Here is a 21,176-nt window from a genome sequence, read left to right as displayed (position 1 = left end):
GAAAGTCCTGTTGTATAAGAAAAACATTGAGAATGCTGGATAAATTAAAATAAAACAAAATCTCTTTTTTATGTAGGAGTGGATTGGTGAAATAATTACATTGAGAAGGAAGAGAGGAATATAAGAATATAGAAGACATAATATAGAAAAAACTGTTGAAATACAGTATGTCCAATTTATATCAGAAAAAGAGGGGAGAAGGAAATATTGAGATGAGATATAAAAAGCAAAATTACAAAAATTTAGTAAAAATGTTTAATGTATTGATAATATTCACAGATATATATTAATCTTATATATGTTTGTCTATAATGTTAAGCAAAAGTTAATGCAATGTGTTGTGTATCAGCCTGTTCAGCCTGCGATTGTGTCTGATGGGAATGATGGTGAGGATGATGTTCATCATGGGAATGATGTTCATGTTGATATTCATGATGGGAATGGGGATGATGGTCCTGATGATGGGCTCAGGCTGGAGTTAAGTTCGGAAGAGAGACCTGAGCAAGGTTGCATTTCTGAGAAAGACCTTTCACTGGTTTTCTCAGAGCAGCAGCCTGAAAATGATGCTGGGGTTGCTTTGCCAGGTGCTGAGAGAGAGGGTAGTGAAACCTTGGACAGAAAATGAAGTTTTAGTAAACAAAAGCAGAGCCTTCAGAATCTCAGGCGTTCTACTAGTTTACAGCAAAGGAAAGATAACAACCTGTTATCTAGTGGGAGAGTGAGAAAGAATGCTTTCCTGTCAGTTTCAACTTTTGTGAAGGGTTTATAATGATTCATGGGAAACTAGAATCTCAGTTCAAGATGTATGTTTCGTTTTCAAGTCCTCCATGTTCCATGTATCAAGCTGTTGTCAAGTTTAAGTTTCTTTGCCTAAGAGTTCCTGCTGTTTTGGTTTCTTGTTTTCATGTGCCTTACTTTATGGATTTATATGTAATATTGGACCTGGTTTTCTTCTGAAGATCTATGGATAATCTTGGATCTTCAATTGATATCTTTTTACTGTTTTTTTATTGCTTTGCCTACATATATTCTACAATAAACTGCTTGCTGCTTTTACCAAGCTGGTGTAGTGTCTCAAGTCAGAGGGAGTCCTGCTCTGGAGTGTGACACAATGTAAAATAGGATCACTCATATTTCAAAAGAAACAAAACCTTGAACTATTTGCACTGTTTTTATGCAAAGATATAATGTATTAATAAATCATTTTAAATGATTCTTACCTCAGGTCCAGGAGGACCCAATGGTCCCCGGGGTCCTGAATCTCCTATTTTACCCTAAAAGTAGAAGTTGCATTATAAATTCATTTTTTTTCCTGAACAGAGCTGCATAACATGCTCTTTATATGTCTTAGTAAAACATCAAATTGTCATGCTACACTTTTGAGAAACGAAAAACACAGGCTTTTAAGTGATAAAAATGATTCCTTGTATCCCGGAAATAACTGTATTCTATATATAGTTGTGGTAGTTAGCAAAACTATCAAGTACAGTAAGGATGGCAGGACTATACGTTTGTGGGAGAAACACGTATATAGAAATATATGGAGCAATAAAAATAAACTATAAACATAGAACTTATAATTGAGAAAATGAACATGAATGATTTGATACTTGTTATCTGATTTAAAAACTGCATATGCCTTCACTCTGTAAAATATCTTTGTAATTTGAAGTTGTCTTACAAAATGTCTTTTGTAAAATATGATTATAATTATGTTATAATCAATCTACTTTCTATAGCATGTTATGATCAGCATGCCTTTATTTTGTAATGTGATACATTGTTTTTGTATTCTTTCTCTTATTTTACTCAAATTGGCTAAACTCCAAACCAGTTTTTGTGACATAATGAAATTCTTTACAAGCCTTTTCCCCTTACATTGTTCCTAATACTATTTCAATTATAAAACATAATTATCACTAGTGTTCTTTAAGTGTGAAAAACCCAACTGCCTATCTTAGAGATGCATGCCATCAGATATTTTCAATGAAGCAGTCAGAACTTCAGGAGTTCCTCATGAAGAGAAATCTTTGAAAACTCTGCCTATTCACCACATACATACAGGAGAATTGTTTCTAGAATTTAATACTGTTATTTTTACATTATTTTAATACTTTTTATTTTACAGCCATGTGCCAAATGTTATTCAAACTAACAGTTACATGCAGTTGGTAGTAAACTCACAGTTAAATACTGCCAGTTAAAGTTATAGTTACAATGATGATAGGGTTCTGCAGGCAATATTTCCATAAAAACCTAAGAAAATATTTTTAAAATACCAACAAAATAGATGTTAAGACATACCAGGGGGCCTGGTTTTCCTCTAACTCCCGGTGGTCCTGGTAAACCAGCAACACCCTTTGAGAAAAACAGTAAGACTTGCTACAATTTAAGTGAAAATCATGGCTGCATATACTTGCTGAATATTTTGTACATGCACTAGATCTGGAGCACAGCCCAAATAATTATTACTTTGATTTTTCCCCCATATACACACAGTCATCGCTCTACATTTTTGTTTTTGACTTTTGAAGACTTGATTATCCATAGATTTCATTTAAAATGTTCTCCCTTTATGTGTGTAATTGCCTTCAGTCAAGTTGGAGGACATAGAGATTTCTAGAGAGAACGCCTCTCCTGAATATTTCAGCAAGAGTTACAGAAATTTCAAAGCAAAGTAAAATACCTAATAGCCTTCCTGCATCTCCATCCTGTTTGGGAGATATAAACATTACCGGATGCCAAGCAGGATAGGAGGCCCTGTGGATCAGAATATTCTCCTAGCATTATAGGTTGTTTCTGTTGTGACTGCGCCTTCGGGGACTGTGGATGATAGTGGTGGGATCAGGAGAGGAAGGAAAAACCCTTGCGAGGAGGGCTCCTTGGAGGATTTGCACAGAAAGAGAATTAGGGACCTCAATGGGGAATCTTCTATGGAAGATTCAGATGGAGAGTCTGTGGAAGAAATGGATGCTGGGGAACAGGTGGTGGCTGAGAAAGTGGGCACTGACTGGGCACGGGCACCAGAGATGCCTGGGGAATTGGGGCCCATGGATACTGCTGAACCTTGGGTATCTTCAGAAGCAGATCCCACTTGGTCTGTTTGGAGGAGGGAGGATGGATCCTCAGGTGTGCATGGTGTTGGGCATGGGCAGGATGATTGGAATTCTGATGAAGAATTAGGCACACCCGATCCATGAGCCTTAGCTGTGTGGAGTTCTGATTCAGATTAAGGATTTGGGACACCTGCTCTTTGGGTGTTGGTGTTTGGACACCCAGGGAGAATTGGGATAAATTGGGAATGTTTGGTCACTTCACTTTGCGTGTGGCAAGGTGTTGCTGGGCGCCATTGGGATTCCTGTACGTGTTAAAGAAGACTGGACTGGGACTTTGCTTCAGATCTGCTGTTGCCTCCGTTGCCTTGGCTCTTTGTGCCATTTCGTGGACCTTGAATTGATGACTTCAACCTCTGGACCTTGGACTGGAATTCAACCCTGTTTCTGCCTTCGCTCTCTGATTGGTCTACCCACGGCTCTTGACTTCTGGCTTGCCTCCTGACCCTGCTGCTGTCTCCTGTCCTGACCCTGGATCAACCTGACGACGTCTCTTCGCTTTGTCCCTTGAGCTCCTGGCATTACCTGCACTCTCGAAGCGGTTTGCTGCTGTTCCTGCTATTTCGACTCCGGACCAGTTTGACGACATCTTCTTGCACTGTCCCTTTAAATCCCCAAAGCCTGTTGCTTGCCGCAGTAAGGGCTTGGAGCCGTACCTTCCCTTTTGCACCGGCTCCAAGTTTGTTTACAAGCTCCTTTGCCCGGTTTTGGTTTCTGTTTAGAGCTTTGTGTTAAAACTGCTAGCATGTGACTCTTGGGAGTTTTTTGGAAGTTTCCAAGTCGTTGTTTTGTTTTGGCTGCTTTTCCAAGACAACTTAGTTTGTTTAGAGCTGAATTGAAGCACCTTTTGTTTAATCTGGATTATTTGCTTGGATAATCCGGTTTGTTTGCTAAAGCATACTTTCTGATATATTTTTGTTTGGACTGCTTTAAAACACTGAAAGTTAAGTGTTTAAAGCCATCTTTTGTGTTTGTGTCTATTTTTTGGACTATCTCTTGAATAAACTCTGTTTTGCTATCAAATTGGCATCTGACTCTTGACAGTTTCAGACATAACCAAGAAAGAAAATGTAGGGCAGGATAGGCAGATAGGACACAGAGATACTACAATTTCTCTTTCAGCCTTTGTAAGTTGAAGAGTCTTGTGGGACTTACTTGTGGTTCTCTAGATGCAATATTTAGTTACCTGAATATTGTGGTATGTAATGGAAAAATTATTATTATGGCAACAGAAGCCTACTAGTTTTTGGGGTTTTTTTGGAGACAGCCACATAAATCCTAGATCTGGAAATTAGCTTATATTATACTGTATTTGAGCACTCATTTTTTTCACCATGGCTGCAATCGTAAACACACTGATTATGGAATAGACCCCAGTGGCTGCGAACCAGTTGCAGTGTTACAGAAGCAGTTCTCTCTCTTGTCTCGACTGGATGGATGGGGAAGAATCTAGATCAGCCACTCAGATCTATACTTGAGCAGTGGAAAATCCTCTAGAGCAGGGGTCACAATACTAAGGCCCGGGGGCCGGATGCGGCCCTTCAAGGTCATTTACCTGGCCCCCACCCTCAGTTTTAGACTTAGGCTTGCCCAAAGTCTGAAATGACTTGAAGGCACACAACAACAACAATCCTACTTAACTTGACTATTTCAATGGGCAGAAGCAGGCCCACACTTCCCATTGAAATCCTGATAGGTTTATGTTGGTTAAAATTGTTTTTATTTTTAAATATTGTATTGTTCATTCATTTATTAATAATGTGCTATGGTAAATTATATAATATATTGTGTATACATATAATATTGATAATAATATTATAATGTAATACAATATATTTATTTATTACAGTATTTCTACCCCGCCCTTCTCACCCAGTAGGGGACTCAGGGTGGCTAATAATAATAATACAATGTAATAATATTGTATAATATAATAATATTAATTATATATTAAATGTAATATTACTATAGTAGAGTCTCACTTATCCAAGACTCGCTTATCCAAGGTTCTGGATTATCCAAGGCATTTTTCTAGTCAATGTTTTCAATATAGCATGATATTTTGGTGATAAATTTGTAAATACAGTAATTACAACATAACATTACTGTGTATTGAACTACTTTTTCTGTCAGATTTGTTGTATAACATGATGTTTTGGTGCTTAATTTGTAAAATCATAACCTAATGTGATGTTTAATAGGCTTTTCCTTAATCCCTCCTTATTATCCAAGATATTCACTTATCTAAGGTTCTGCCAGCCTGTTTAGCTCGGATAAGTGAGACTCTACTGTAATAATAATATGGTATAATGGTATAGTACAATATAGCAATATATAATGCTAATATTGTGCTATGCTAATAATATAATATATTGTATGTACATACAACTTGTAAGCCGCTCTGCGTTCCCTTCTGGGTGAGAGAGGGTGGAGTATAAATGTAGCAAATAAATAAACAAATAAATAAATAAATGGTTGTTGGGGGGTTTTTTTGCACTACAAATAAGACATGTGCAGTGGCATAGGAATTTGTTCAGTTGTTTTTTTCAAATGATAATTCGGCCCTTCAACAATCTGAGGGACAATGAACCGGCCCTCTACTTTAAAAGTTTGAGGACCCCTGCTCTAGAGCAAATTTCTGGGCAGTGCAAAGAACTGCACAAGGCAAGAAAAAAGGAGTGAGAAAAAGAGAAGGTCCCACTGGCCGAATTATGCTAAAATGTTGGATCTTGTCCATTAGGACAATGGGAATCCCGTATAAGATTTAGTTCTTAATAATTGATGGATATACAACAATATGGAAAATATGGTTGCTTTGTATAGGCATTCATGAACAATAACCTGCTAGACATTTCTGAGAAGATTAAGGCTTTACAAAATGCTATTGTTTCTACTTACCTTGTCTCCTGGGTAGCCTGGTTCCCCTTGCTCTCCTGCCATGCCTTGTTCACCCTAAATAATGCATCATTACATTCAGCAACGTAAAGAAATCGATGTATACGACACCTTCCACAACCTCAATGCCACAGATACATTCCAACATTTATTTGCTATTTAATAGTCCAAGTATGTTGCACTGCTACTGGATATAAAAATAAAGTATTTATTTATTTATTTATATTATTATTATTATTATTATTATTATTATTATTATATAACTTTAAAGCCCTTAATAATTAAAACAGGCTATAGTTTGATGTGATTATTCACAGTAGTGAGAACTAAAGCAGTTGGAAGCATATCTTTGTGGAGATTCTTGTGGCTTATACAAAACAAAGCAATGAAATACAGAACTTTATTGCAGGTGCTTTAAAAAAAAAGATTAAGGTATGTGAAGTTTGAAGTCAAAATAACTCTGATAATGAAACTATTTAGATCACCTTATCACCTTTCAATCCAGGTTGCCCCATACTCCCTGGAAGACCCTATGCAAAAGAGAAATAAAATAATAAAATGACTTTGTTGTATGGCAGAAAGACATTTAAAGTGCAATGTTTGTGTTGTGCTACATGATACTTTACCAGAGGTCCAGGAATTCCAGGTGGTCCAGATAGCCCTACTGGTCCCACAACACCCTAAACAAAAATAAACAACACAATAACTCTATGCATTTATTCTCACAGTGAACAAACTTGTCTATAAAAATATAGCATATTTACTGTTTGAGTTCTATGATTGCCCTGACATTTGTTGGTCCAGATGAAAGATAATGAGGATATAATTTAAGGGTTGTGAAACGTAGTGTATATAATTATGACTCCACCAGACAGGGCATTGCAGGGTTATTCTGAGTACTTGCTTCAACTTTAAAATGGCTACAAGTGCCAATCATTGGCTCACAATGGATAAGAGCAATTTGATTCAGATAGGTCAGTAACTGCAAGCATCCATATATAAGAGATGACCAATTTCCTCAGGTCTGTAGGCTGACTTCCTCAATTCCTAGGAATTATACCACCCCTACCAATGATGGAGGCCATTTTTGCTTTCAAATACCTTCATTATTTAAGGGAAAAAGGAAAAAGCAAACATCCTATGAATAAATGTTGCCAAGAAAATGCAATGATAACATGGTCATAAATTGAACTCAACATGAATATATTTAGAAGCCCATCTAAAACCCATGCTGATAGTTTACACCAAGACTTGTATTGGACCAGTAATATTAAGTTAACTTTAACATTGAAGTTAAAATTGACATTAAGATTAAGTACATCAAGACATTTTATGAGTTCTTGTCTATAGGTTGGACATAGGATTGACCATTTTATGTCAAAGAAAACAGGGGATGTGCAATCAAGAGCAAAATAACCCATTCTACATTTGAGAGATGATAATACTTCTTTTTACAAGATTCAAAGATCATTTTGCTTATATTTAGAATAAAACTATTCAGAATAAAACCAGACCATGGCCAGAAAATGAAGAGAAAAAACCTCTGTAAAACTTTCTATAGTGATTAGTAATAAAATGTAGCCTTCAAAATATAAAAATCAAGGAAAGGATGCTTAACTGATCAATATAAATCTGACATCAATCCAAGGAGACATTAAAAGAAGTTATGTTCTTTATCGGTAGATTTTAATGGTTTGTTCTATACATAATATGCCTGATATCTGTCTTCTTGAAGTTTATAAACACAGCATTTAAGCACATTAACATTAAGCATGCCACTTAACATGATACAAAAGTTTCACGGTGGGATCTACTGCAGGTTTTGTTTAAAAGTTTCATAATAATAATAACCATTGTTATATAATTAATCTGCCACCAACAAGCCAGTGCGAGGTGCCATGTTCTATTCAAGATTGTAAAACATAATATTCGAATCCTTCTCTTTTCCGCAAGCTAAAGAACAAAATTATGTTTTAAGCAGTTTTTAAAATGAGAGAAGGGAAGGGGTCATTTTTACTTCTTTAGGGGAGGAGTTCTAGAGCCAAGGAGCATCACAGAGAAGGCCCCATCTCTCACTCCCATCAACTGAGATGGAGATAACACCTAGAACAAAACCTCCTCTGCAGACAGCAGTGACTAGGCCAGTTTATATAGAGGCTGTCTGATATTGAAAGCTAAGTAGTCTCAGCTGTGTTTAGTACTTGGATGGGATACCACCAATGAATATCAGGTGCTGTAGGCTACATTTTAAAAGTAGGAACTGGCAAAACCACCTCGAAGTATTCTTTGCTAAAGAAAACCCTAGGAAATTCATGGGGTTAACCTAAGCCAACAGGTGACTTGTCAAGCACATACATGCTCACATGGATACCTGTTTCTTTCATTCCCTTTTTCTGCAACCGTAATAAAGTAGCCACCCTAACCACTCCTGTTAAACCTCCAAAACCATTGTATCTGTTGATGAATTGTGGGGAAAGAAGAGATGTTGCATAGATAGCTCAACATTAAAAAAAGGTAAAGGTTTTCCCCTGACGTTAAGTCCAGTCGTGACCGACTCTGGGGGTTGGTGCTCATCTCCATTTCTAAGCCGAAGAGCTGGCGTTGTCCGTAGACACCTCCAAGGTCATGTGGCCGGTATGACTGCATGGAGCGCCATTACCTTCCCATCGGAGCGGTACCTATTGATCTACTCACATTTGCATGTTTTCAAATTGCTAGGTTGGCAGGAGCTGGGGCTAACAGTGGGCGCTCATTCTGCTCCCGGGAATTGAACCTGGCACCTTTTGGTCCGCAAGTTCAGCAGCTCAGCGCTTTAACGCACTGTGCCACCAGGGGCCCCAGCTCAACATGAGAATGTGTTAAAATAACAGATTTGGATCAACTGTGGTGAAGATCAGTTAAATCACACCAAAACCCTTTAAAAAAGTAAATCTTACAGATTTTGAGACTCAGCAGAGCAACTAAAAGTAGATGTCTAATTTTAAAAACTATTCCAAGAATGAGCCCTATAATTTAAATGGTGATCCAGACATAGATATGAATTATAAGTTTGTTCACAGTGCTAGGTTTTTTAAATTTATCTCCTCTTTGCAATTTTTATATAAATGGTATTTTTCACTGTATTTTAAATTATTTACATTAATGCTGCCCAGAGAGCTAGCAGTACAAGGTGAGAAAGAAATAAAATCTCAGCAAAATCTGTATGCTATTAAGGACAAAGCCTACTTCTTCAGTATATCGTATACAGAATTTCTGACAGTCGTAGTAGTAGATGACGTAAGGTCTCATCTGATTACCTGAGCAGAACTAATCCTAAGGAGTTCATTCTTAATAATGGTCTGATTAAAAAACAAATGCAGAAACTGCATGTTTTATTAAATTATTAGAAATATGGATAATGACAATTCTGATCAGTGAGCACTCTAGGCGATATGAAAAGTAAAACAACAATAAAACAGAACAGAAACTAGTACAGTTTGACCCCCACCATGTCTTAGGGGGATAAATTCTTGGCCCAGGCTGTGGCGCAGGCGGGAGAGCAAGCCAGTGCAATTAACTGTAATGAATCACTCTGACCAGGAGGTCATGAGTTCGAGCCCCGCTCGGAGCCTATGTTTGTTTGTCTTTGTTCTATGTTAAAAGGCATTGAATGTTTGCCTATATGTGTAATGTGATCCGCCCTGAGTCCCCTTCGGGGTGAGAAGGGCGGAATATAAATGCTGCAAATAAATAAATAAATAAATTTTGCATGGGTATGTGAAACTATGCATAATAGCAAACCCTATGATTTTTAATGGAACAAACAATGGAGGTAGCAAGAATATGTGAATAAGCAAAACTGGATAAATGAAACTATTTATGGTATATCAATTCCATGGTGACAGGGGCTATACTGTGTAGCAAAACATCTGAATAAAAAACAAGACTGCAGATCTTTTCTAAATGAGAGAGAGATAGTAACATTAATTAAAATTAAATAGAGTAATACAGTTTTTATTACAAGTCTTTTGAAGCATAAAAATGAAGGAACCAATGTCCTTCCTAAGGTGCTGTATTATAGGGCTCTGTCTTGTATACCCAACAGTCTAACTATTCTAAAAGGTGTGATGGGCTTTTTAGATTACAGATTGGTTCATACAGAATGAAGGTAAGTCCTTCCTGTTTCGTGGCTATAAGCCACTAGAGATTTTGAGTTGAGCTTGGAAACAAGCAGGGAGTTGATGAAAATGGTTGAAGACTGGTGTCACATGATTGATAAAACACATAAAAGACAAAAGTTTGCCTGGCACACTGTGGTCATCTAAACACTTCCAATGAAAACTGTGTGGAAAGTTGTTGCTACATGTGATCAAGCTGGCTTTCAGTTATGAGTAAGAGATCCTGTTATTAACAGTTCTGCACACATTACAGGATTGAGACAAGACAGCCTTAAGGCATAGCAAAAACTAGAAATAGACTAGAAGTTGCATGAAATTCAAAGGCAGCTTTTCAATTAAGGTTTAATCTTTCTTCTCCCATTACTTCCTGCAATACCAGCTTATTAAGACTGTACTATTTTAGATAACAGTTAGGTAGGTTAATAAGTGGCACTCCCCATTTACCCACAGGGACAAACATTCAGAGAAACACACTTAAACAACTAATAAAATATTTCAATATTAAGGCAAGATGTTCCAAGCTTCACCTTCTTCAACTACACTGAAATAAACTAAGCTGTATTCAAGGTACCAGTTATAAAATACAGAGGACAGAGTATTCCAAAGTGGGTGGATAATGCTAGATGCCCATCTTCCACATTGGAACCAGGAGTTTCTAATAATGCCAAGCCTATAAATCCAGAAGTTCTAATTTTTCCTATCTCTAATGTTCTTCACTTAAGTGAATACACTTAAATAAACTTTTGAGCTGCAGAACAGAATTGTCTGAAGGTCTGTTTGATGTAGGTGGAAACGTTTTTTCCCATCTTATATATGGTTTTGCTGAATTTGTCATTTATATATTAAAAATAATTAATCACCAAAGCAAACCAAACCAAACATGAACACCCCTGCCAATTTACCTGTGTCTAATAATAGATACTAGTAATAATACTAATAATAGACTCTAGTCTCACTTATCCAACATAAACGGGCCGGCAGAACATTGGATAAACAAATATGCTGGATAATAAGGAGAGATTAAGGAAAAGCCTATTAAACATCAAATTAGGTTATGATTTTACAAATTAAGCACCAAAAACATCATGTTACACAACAAATTTGACAGAAATAGTTCAATACGAAAAAATGCTATGTAGTAATTACTGTATTTACGAATTTAGCACCAAATATCACGATTTATTGAAATCATCGACTACAAAAATGTGTTGGATAATCCAGAACATTGGATAAGCGAGTGTTGGATAAGTAAGACTCTACTGTATATGCAAAAGGATTCAAATTGCTCAAAACTAAGCAAACTGGCATCAAATATCCCATGAAAAAGATGACTATAAAGCCAACAGTTGTTGACTGTTCTTAGAGGCCCTTTTACACAAAGATTTGAGTAGGTACCTTTTTCATTGCAAACTATGTAATTTCTCCTTTCATTTAAATGTACACACATTTATTCACATCATTTATTTCCACAAACTTCAAAAGCAGCCACCATACTATTAGTCTTAGAGCTTTTTGGCAAAGCCTCCCTTGGTTTCTATCCAGTTGTTTAGATTTTTTTACAGTAGAATATTGGGATTTGATTTAAACCACACTTAATTGGAACTAAGCGTCACTGATTTCACTAGAAATAGCTTCCAAGTAAGTGTGCTTCGGATCTCAGCCACAGGCTGTAAGCACTGAATTGGCAATGGCTTAATATACTTTTGTCTAGAAACCATCAGTCTAATGTTGATGTTATGGAAATATGCATGTGGCAAAGACTGTGTTGATCTCAAGGCCAGCTGAAACCATTCCAGCTCTAATAAAGAAAGAGAAATAACGTCTGTGTGTTGATCTAGACTTGCATGTGAACTTGGATTGAAGTTAAGGTTTTCTACAAGTATTGAATAGAGATACATTTCCATGGCAGGGAAGAAATATTTTCTACTTGCGCTACTTGCTACATAATGACATCCAAGAGAAACACATTAGCATTTCTGTTTCAGGAAACAAAATACAAGAATGCTGTGAGGAATCAAAACTATGGCACTGAAAAGCACATAATGTAATATGATGATTAAAGAATATAGCCACAACTTGTGACTGAAAACTCAGTCCTCACAAAGCCGGAAAAGAAATTGCTTTTAATTTGTATGAAGCCTTGTCAAAGTATGAGCATGCCTTTAAAAATCAAGCAAAATTGAATATTTGAATAAAACATTTTATCTATTTTCTAAGTAAGAGAATGCTTCAAGGTACACGGTCACAGGTACATGAACAAAGGTTTAACGAATATCCTGCTGTTTTTGAAATCAATCTCAAATGGCTTAGGATCTCATACACATAGAGTGAGATGATCTGATCCAGGGGAAAAAAATCATCCCATGATCACCAATTATTATTTTCATGGGCTTCTCTTTTCTCAGAAGAATACATTTGCAGTTTTCTCAAATATACAATAAAATTATATGACATTTTCAAAAAAATAAATTAAAATAATTAATAAATATATACTATTACTTACTCTAAGTCCAGGAAATCCAGGAGGGCCAGCACCACCAACAGTTCCCTTTGGGAAAAATAAATTGGAAAAAAACCTGATGTATTGTTGCTGTTATTGTATTTCTGTTCTATAAAATAAATATAGCGATGTTCCTAAAAACAATGTTCAGAAAAGGATGAAAACAATAAGCAATATATTGCAAAATACAGAACGTCTCTACCTTTGGTCCTTCTCTGCTCTTTGAAACCCTATACGTGATAGTCAATGAGAAAAAAAAACATGGCAGTTGATCTGGAGGATCAGACGTTAAGATCTGAAAGGCCAAAAGCTGAGATCCATTGACTTAGTAATTGTACGTAAGGTATAAAGAGAGATATACTATACAACACGTAAAGCCCAGCATCCTGTGTTTGAATCACAGTAACTAGCTACATGTGAGGCTGCCTGTGAAGTGTTTGGAAGCTTCAAGTGGTGAAAAGAGTTGCAACCACAGTTCTGGAGCCAATTACAGGAAAGATGTATCATACTGACTGTCAACTTGCTTATAAACAGAGTCCCAAGTCTTGGTGATCACTCTGTGGCTGGATCTACACTGCCATATAATCCAAATTATCAAAGCAGACAATCCACATTATCTGCTTTGAACTGGATTATATGAGTCTACACTGCCATATACTCCAGTTCAAAGCACATAATGTGGATTTTATGTGGCAGTGTAGAAGGGGCCTGAGGCTTGCATATTCCACTGTCAAACATTTCTTAACATCAGGAATTCCTTTCCAATGTTTAGATTGAATCTCTTTTCCTGTAGTTTGAATAAATTGCTCTGGGGCAGGAGATAGTATTTTCAACATGACTTTTTTTCAAATGGGACTGATATTAATGACAGTTCATTTTGTATCTGCAACAATTGTTACATTTGATTGAATTTTAACTAATAGGGTTTTATGATACTATATTTGTTATTGCTAGTGTGGTTGTTTATGCACTTGTCTGTATTTTGTATGTTGCACTATTGAGTGTTTCTGTGAGCCACCCCGAGTCCCTCCGGGGAGATGGTGACAGGGTATTATTATTATTATTAAACTAGCTGTGCCCGGCCACGTGTTGCTGTGGCTTATGGGAATCATTTTTTGGCCAGGTAGAATAGCAGTGAATAGCCTTGCAGCCTCAAAGCCAGGCCATTTTCTTCTTATGGGAATCCTTGTTTGGTGAACTGGAATACAACAGAATAGGCTTGCTGCTTGGGAGGCTGGGTACTTGCGTTCTAGGGGAATGTTTTTTTAGGCTGCTAGAATTGCAATGAATAACCTCACTACTTCAAAGCCTGGCTGCTTGTTATCTAGCAGAATCTTTGGTTGGTCAGCTTCAATAGTACAAAGTAGTATTGCTGCTTCAAAGCCTGGCTGCCTTCTACCAAGGTTAATCCTTTGTTGGTCTGGTTAAATTGCACTGAATAGCCTTGCAGCTTCAATGCCTGGCTGTGTTGTAGCTAGGGGAATCCTTGTTTGGCGAGCTGGAGTAGCACCATCAATCAAAGAGCTACTTTGAAGCCTGGCTACTTCCTTTGTAGGGGAATCATTGTTTGGCCAGCTTGAATTGCACTGAATAGTCTTGCAGTTTAAAAGCCTGGCCACTTTCTACCTTGTGGAATCCTTGGTTGCCCAGATTGAATAGCAATTAATAGTCTTGGTGCAGCAAGTATGAATGCTGCAATTAGTCACCTTGATTAGCATTGAATGGCCTTGCAGCTTCAAAGCCTGGATATTTCCAGCTGGGAGGTTGTTGGGAGGTGTTAGCTGGCCCTGATTGTTTCCTGGCTGGAATTTCCCTGTTTTCAGAGTGCTGTTCTTTGTTTACTGTCCTGATTTTAGAGATTATATTGTTCTGTATTATTCCACACTGAACTGGATTATATGTCAGTGTGGACTCAAGATAAGCCAGTTCAAAGCAGATACTGTGGATTATGTGCCTTGGCATTCTGGGTTATACAGCTGTGTGGGAGGGACTTGAGTCTACACTGCCATATAATCCAGTTCAAATCAGATAATCTGTATTTTATAGGCAGTCTGGATGAGGCCTAAGTGCACTCTGCCTGTGCCCTGGGCACCATTTTGGCTGAGGAAATTGCTAGGATACAAAGTGGGTGAGGCCTAAAGGGGGCGGGGCCTACCACTCTGAGCCGTTTCTAAAGGGGGAAACAGCTCTTTCTCCTCTAATTTGGGCTTTGTTTTTCTAGGTTTTTTTTGTTTGAAAGACATAGACTGAATGACTATGTCTTCTGTGGCCAAATTTGGTGTGATTTGGTTCAGTGGTTTTGCTGTTTACTCCATAGTAAAACAGCACATTACATTTATATATATATACTAGCTGTGCCCGGCCACGCGTTGCTGTGGCAAAGTGGTGGTGGTATTGGTTAAAAATTGTTGTGTAATTTTTATTTGACGTTATTTGCATTTTTAAATTACAGTAGAGTCTCACTTATCCAACACTCGCTTATCCAACGTTCTGGATTATCCAACATATATTTGTAGTCAATGTTTTCAATATATCGTAATATTTTGGTGCTAAATTCGTAAATACAGTAATTACTACATAGCATTACTGCGTATTGAACTACCTTTTATGTCAAATTTGTTGTATAACATGATGTTTTGGTGCTTAATTTGTAAAATCATAACCTAATTTGATGTTTAATAGGCTCTTCCTTAATCTCTCCTTATTATCCAACATATTCGCTTATCCAACGTTCTGCCGGCCCGTTTACGTTGGATAAGCGAGACTCTACTGTAATTTTATTGTAAGTTATATTTTTATTTTATTATATTTTATTATTTTCTTGTATTATTTTTAGTTATTTTCTGTTATTATAGTATTTTATTGTATTAATTTTTTAGTGTTTTGTATTATTTTTTATTGGGTTGCTAGGAGACCAAGTTGGAGGAGCTTAGCCTTCTAACTGGCAGCAATTGGATAAAAGCAATTATTCCTCTCTCTCTAATTAGGACTTTATTTTTCTTTTCTTTTTGTTGTATCAACCTAGAGGCGTGGATGATGGGTTGTGTCGTCAAATTTCGAGGTTGGGGGGCCTGTAGTTTTGTTGTTTTGTGAGTTGCCGTGATGCCATCACTCTTTTATATATATATAGAGAGAGAGAGAGAGAGAGAGGGAGAGAGAGAGGGAGAGAGAGAGAGATGTTGCTATCATATCATAACCTTCTTAACCTTCTCTTTTTCAGGCTAAACATACAATTTTAGATAACTATAAATCCAGAAAACTGATAAAGGAATACATAATTTAATTAAAAATTTGAAAATTATTCAGCTGCAACTTGCTTATGCTATGAATTATGAAGTGTCAACAAGTGACTGAGCACACAATAGCATACTTACAGGACTTCCATCAGGACCAGGAGGACCTCTGTTTCCAAATTCACCTCGTAAGCCCTGGTTAAAACAGCAACACTTTAATTAGAAATCACAGGATATCCTTAATATTTTGTATTGAGAGATAGCTGGACAAAACTAGCTATTTGAACTTTTTATAAATGGTGAATGCTTAGGACTACTGACTGGCTTTTCTTTTCTGACAGCTTGGTGCGCATACATATATACAAGTGATCTTATATGTGGAAGGAGCCATATAACACAACAATATAATGTTCATGTTGTTCTGCACAAAATGCTTTACAGGGGAGTCAGTTCACGGATTGATTTGCGTCTTTCCAAATGTACACTCAAAAGAACAATCAAGTGACCAATCTGTGCATATCAACTACACACTAATGTATATTAGCAGAACACAACAGAACAAATATCAACACATATGACTCCCAAGCAATCTTCCGCCACTAGGCAAGGAACTGAATGTCTGAGGCCGCTTCCACACAGCTGTATAAAATCCTCATTAAACTGGATTATATGGCAGTGTGGACTTAGATAACCCAGTTCAAAGCAGATATTGTGGGTTATTTGACTTGATATTCTGGGTTATATGGCTGTGTGAAAGGGTCCTGAATGTGCCCATACAAGGTCAGAAGCTGTATTAGTAAAATATAAAAGAATGGCATATGTTAGAAGATGTTACTACTGCAGCATTCATTTCCTGAGTTTAGATTAGAAGTATTTATTTCCAGACACAGCAAAATTAAAGCATTTTATTAAAGAAGTTGTTAAGGCAATCCCCCAAAATCAAAACATCAGTAAAACTGTCTACATTAGGTAGAGATCTGTACTGTTGGTGGACTGCAATCTCAAGTAGTTTGTGGTATGGAAAATTGTTAGCAGCAATGTGGGGGACATGCCCTTATCAGCAGTTGATGGTGGTAATGTAGGAAGGAGCACTATGGCTCCTTTTACATTGCCATATAAAATCCAGATTATCTGCTTTGAACTGGAGTATATAGCAGTGTAGTTTTATATAATCCAGTTCAAAGCAGATCATGTGGATTATCTGTTTTGATAATCTGGATTCCATGGCAGTGTAGAAGGGACCTATGAAAGGTATTGGGATGAACTGTGGCTCTTAAAGAAGCCGATCATTAACTAATGTGAGCAGAGGTCAATAAAGTGTTTGAAGTAACAGGCACACCTACCATCAAAGCAATAATATGCCATCTCTCATGTCAGTTGGACATTCTTCAAGACACAAATCTGTATTTGTAGGACTGTGATTTTCAACTTTGCTTCTCTAGATGTTTCAGACTCCAACTTGAGGGAGTTGGGAGTCCAAAACAGATGAAGGACCAAAACGGAGAACTAGTGTATTGGGTGAACCTATCATCTGATACATCAAGGCATTAGGCTGGTTCTAAAATGTTTTATAGAGCAAACTTTAAATTCTGAACTTTTCAGAAAATTGTAATTCTACAAAACATAGGAACAGTTGCTTCCAATGCCATATGATCATTCCCATTTTGTAACATGGATTTTTACTAGCTGTTTTCAATATGTTATGGTAGGTGGTATGTATAGTCTATTGCTGAAAAGGAAAAAATCCCACTGGATATAATCAAGCTCCTGGGATCAAAAATTATTTTTTAAGATCACAGTCTAGAATTCTCCTAAAAGATTTATTTCCCTTGCCCCTGGCTTAAATATTTCTCTTTACATTTTAGGTAGCACTGTAACTATTTAGGTGGTTCAAAGATTTTTGGCACTAAATAATACCATTTGCTGTGCTACTGTAAAACCTTTCAAAGCGGAAGTCTATTAATATTTTACTAGGAACTGTGATTGATTGTTCTTGCCATTAGTGCAAGTTATACTGGAAAATTGTTACTAAAATTTATGAAGTATCCCACATCATACTGACTTTTAGCTGCAAGAAAGTCTTCATAGAATTTGTTCCACTGTCCAACTATAAAGTTTGTAAAATTCTGCATATTGTATATAACACAATTGGCAGTAACTTTAAAATATGGCAACTCCTGCCAGGTTTTGTGTAATATACATAATGGGGAAAATAAATTCAGTACATATGTTTTGGATAACAGAATAATTTATTTAAACATAGTGTACATTTAGCATTTTGTCATTTGCTTTAAAACTAGACACTATAATTATTCTTAATGGTAAAGCTATCCAAACTAATATTTTGTTCCATTTCATTTATACCAAAATAATTTTAAGTATTGCCATTGCTAAAAGTAGCCATTTTTCTCAAAGAAGCTGTATATACATTGTGATTATCTATGAAGTAGGATTAAAGGATTAAGTAATACAAAGTCAAGATCATTTTCAAAGGTGTACATGCCTAATTCATTGGGTGGGGGAAATAATCTCAAAATACTCAATAAAATGAAGCTATCATATTTCAAATACCAAGTTCTTCTTCAGGGGAAACCTTTCTTACAGAATTTTATGACAGTGTGGCAGTTTCCATTAAAATGTTCTTGTGTTATTCTGTTGCAGCAAAAATAGTTCTGTGGTGCTTTAAAGACTAGCAAATTTATTACTGCATGTTTTACAGCTCACTTCAACAGAAGTATGAAGCATTATTACACATACATGTATATGTAAAGTAATAAAAATAAATATGTGCATCACCATATGTGTTTTTTCCCCCATGTCAAGAGTGACTTGAGAAACTGCAAGTTGCTTCTGGTGTGAGAGAATTGGCCATCTGCAAGGACATTGCCCAGGGAATGCCCGGATGTTTTGATGTTTTAACCATCCTTGTGAGAGGCTTCTCCCATGTCCCCATATGGAGCTTGAGCTGATAGAGGGAGCTCATCCACGTTCTCCCCGGGTTGGATCCGAACCAGCAACCTTCAGGTCAGCAACCCCACCTTCAAGTCATCAGTCCAGCTGGCACAAGGGTTTAACCCACTGCGTCACCTTGTGTCCTGGCTATTTGTTTATTATTGATTTTATTTATTGTATTGTATTATTTATTGTATTTGTATACAATATTATGTATTGTATTTGTATTTGTATGTTACTGATACTTGTCATCAAGTCAATTTTGACTTAAGGCTACCCTATGAAGGAGTCACCCTGTCATCAAGAACTCTGCTCAGTTATTACAAACTCAAGGATTCAGTTTCCTTAATTGAATCTATCCATCTGTAGTGTGGATTTCTCCGCATTTCACCTTAACAAGCATTTATTGTCTTTTACAGTGAGACACATGAGTTGATTATGTGTGTGTTGTTGTACTGGTTATACACCAAACTGTTGCTAATAACATGTGTGTTGTGTACTAGATAAGTGAAGTAAGCACATGAAATTTATTAATAAGCGATCATCCTGAGGTAAATCTTTAGCGACAAATGAACTTAGTGTGGTCCCTCTGCTTGCTGTCTCTTACAGGTGGAATTTCTTTTCTGATAATTTAAATCTATGATTTGTGTTTTAGCCTCTGGAGCAGCAGAAAACAAACTCACTTCATCTTCATGACATTTCTTCTGACACCATGCTACCTTTCAGTCTTCTTTTCTTCAAGCTGAACATACTCACTCCCCTAAGCGGTTCCTGAGCTGGGTTCCAGACCTTTGGTCATCTTGCTTGCCTTCTCTACATACGTTCCAGTTCATCAACATCCCTCTTCAACTGTTGTATACAGAACTGGACACAGTATTCCAAGTGAAGTCTACCCAAAGCAAAGTAGAGCAACACTAAAACTTTGCTTGATATGGATGCTATATGTTTTTTGGCTGTTGACAAATTTACTCATGTTCAATATGTGGAGACTCCTAGACCCTTATTACATATACTGTTTTCAACACAGGCATCATTTTTCCTGGCTAGTGCCTTAAGACAACATGAGGCACTACTCTGTAAACATTTAAGACCTGAATAAAAGTTTTACATCAGAAATGGACTAGACAAATTTCAACAGTTTCATAGTGTGATGACTCATGGGCCATGTAGTCCCGTTCCTAGCGCTGTTGTGACAGATGAAGAGGAAAACTTAGGTTTCCCACCGTTTCAGCCAGAATTGGAGCTTTCTCAGCCAGAAATGGAGCCCTTGCACCTGCAGGAGATTTGTCTTCCAGAAGTTTGTCAAACAAGCCCTGAGCCGAAATCTCCCCCATTTTCTCGCCATGATTATTGTAAACAACAGAGGGGCGCTCAGGAGGCGTCTCGCAGGAGCGCTAGGATCGCTGCAAAGCATTCAGCTGATTAAGCCTGCTTCCCATGGGAAACTTTAAGGAGTCATGCATCTGGACTCAGAGAATAGCTTTCGTTTCTGGTTCCCCAGAGAACTGCTCTTTGGCGGGAAAACGAGACCCTACTTAGGTGTTTTGCCCACGAAGGAATCTTGCGGAGTCAATTCGTCAGCTTCGGGAGTAGGTTGTGTGTGGACTACGCTACTCCCGCATCCAAGTCCTTTGCTCTCGTTTCCAGCCCTGCCTTGCTTCCCAGGACCCTGCCTTGCTTCACGGACCTTGCCTTGCTTCCCGGACCTCGCCACGTAATTACCACGGATCCTGTTTTTGCTCCTTGTTCTTGTTGCCTTGAATTAAGCCTTGTATCCAAGAATCAAGTTATTTCCTTGCCTTGCCTAAGTTTCATGGACTAAAGGACCTTGTCTTCACCCCTCACTTTGCTTGGCAAAGTGAGTGTTTCGGTTACTGGATTATAACTTTGGACCTTAATATTTCATATTGGACATTGTTTTCCTGGACTATAATTGACCTTTCCCGAAAGGTCTTCTTCTGAACTTTATTCTGCACTTATTTTTATTGACTTTACATATTTCCTTAATAAAGATATTAGATAGATTCTGGCCTCTGTGTATGGTTATTGGTGCTCTGCAGCCTGGGTCGTGACACAAAGCACCTATAAAAATATCTTCTTTTTTTGGTCATGTCCACCCTGCATATTGCATACTATACGGCTGCCAACAGCCTTCAACAATGTTATTTATCTTTTTTCCCATCTTTCGAAGATGATTCTTCTGCAGTCCTTCAGGTTAGGTTATCTCTATTAACTTAGGAATAGATCCTGATGAACTCAATGGGATTACCTTTTGAGAAAATATATAGGGATACTGCTGTCATTAAACAGTTAAGGAAGCAAAGAA

The 21,176-nt window shown here is 37.2% G+C and overlaps 1 protein-coding gene and 1 long non-coding RNA gene across 6 annotated transcripts in view; one reads left to right on the top strand and one right to left on the bottom strand.

Moving 5' to 3' along the window:
• Positions 1-21,176, bottom strand: part of col24a1 (collagen type XXIV alpha 1 chain) — a 233,242-nt gene that overhangs the window by 134,079 nt on the left and 77,987 nt on the right. For all 5 annotated transcript variants that reach the window (XR_010005351.1, XM_062978066.1, XM_062978065.1 and 2 more), the window contains exons 13-19: positions 16,040-16,093; positions 12,669-12,713; positions 6,635-6,688; positions 6,494-6,538; positions 6,012-6,065; positions 2,305-2,358; positions 1,221-1,274 (exon numbers count right to left, since the gene is read on the bottom strand). Coding sequence is in view for 4 of the 5 variants with exons in the window: in XM_062978066.1 (XP_062834136.1) it covers positions 1,221-1,274; positions 2,305-2,358; positions 6,012-6,065; positions 6,494-6,538; positions 6,635-6,688; positions 12,669-12,713; positions 16,040-16,093 (360 nt within the window). In the remaining variant the exon portion in view is untranslated. The remainder of the gene's footprint in view (positions 1-1,220; positions 1,275-2,304; positions 2,359-6,011; positions 6,066-6,493; positions 6,539-6,634; positions 6,689-12,668; positions 12,714-16,039; positions 16,094-21,176) is intronic.
• Positions 13,407-20,874, top strand: LOC134298332 (uncharacterized). Its single transcript, XR_010005353.1, has 2 exons — positions 13,407-18,922; positions 19,506-20,874. It is a non-coding gene; the product is annotated as an uncharacterized LOC134298332 (long non-coding RNA).

The sequence above is a fragment of the Anolis carolinensis genome, chromosome 4 (genome assembly GCF_035594765.1).
Source record: "Anolis carolinensis isolate JA03-04 chromosome 4, rAnoCar3.1.pri, whole genome shotgun sequence".
NCBI classification, from domain to species: domain Eukaryota; kingdom Metazoa; phylum Chordata; class Lepidosauria; order Squamata; family Dactyloidae; genus Anolis; species Anolis carolinensis.
The sequence above is the reverse complement of the archived record's forward strand: the minus strand, read 5'-3'. Positions and strand labels throughout refer to the sequence as shown.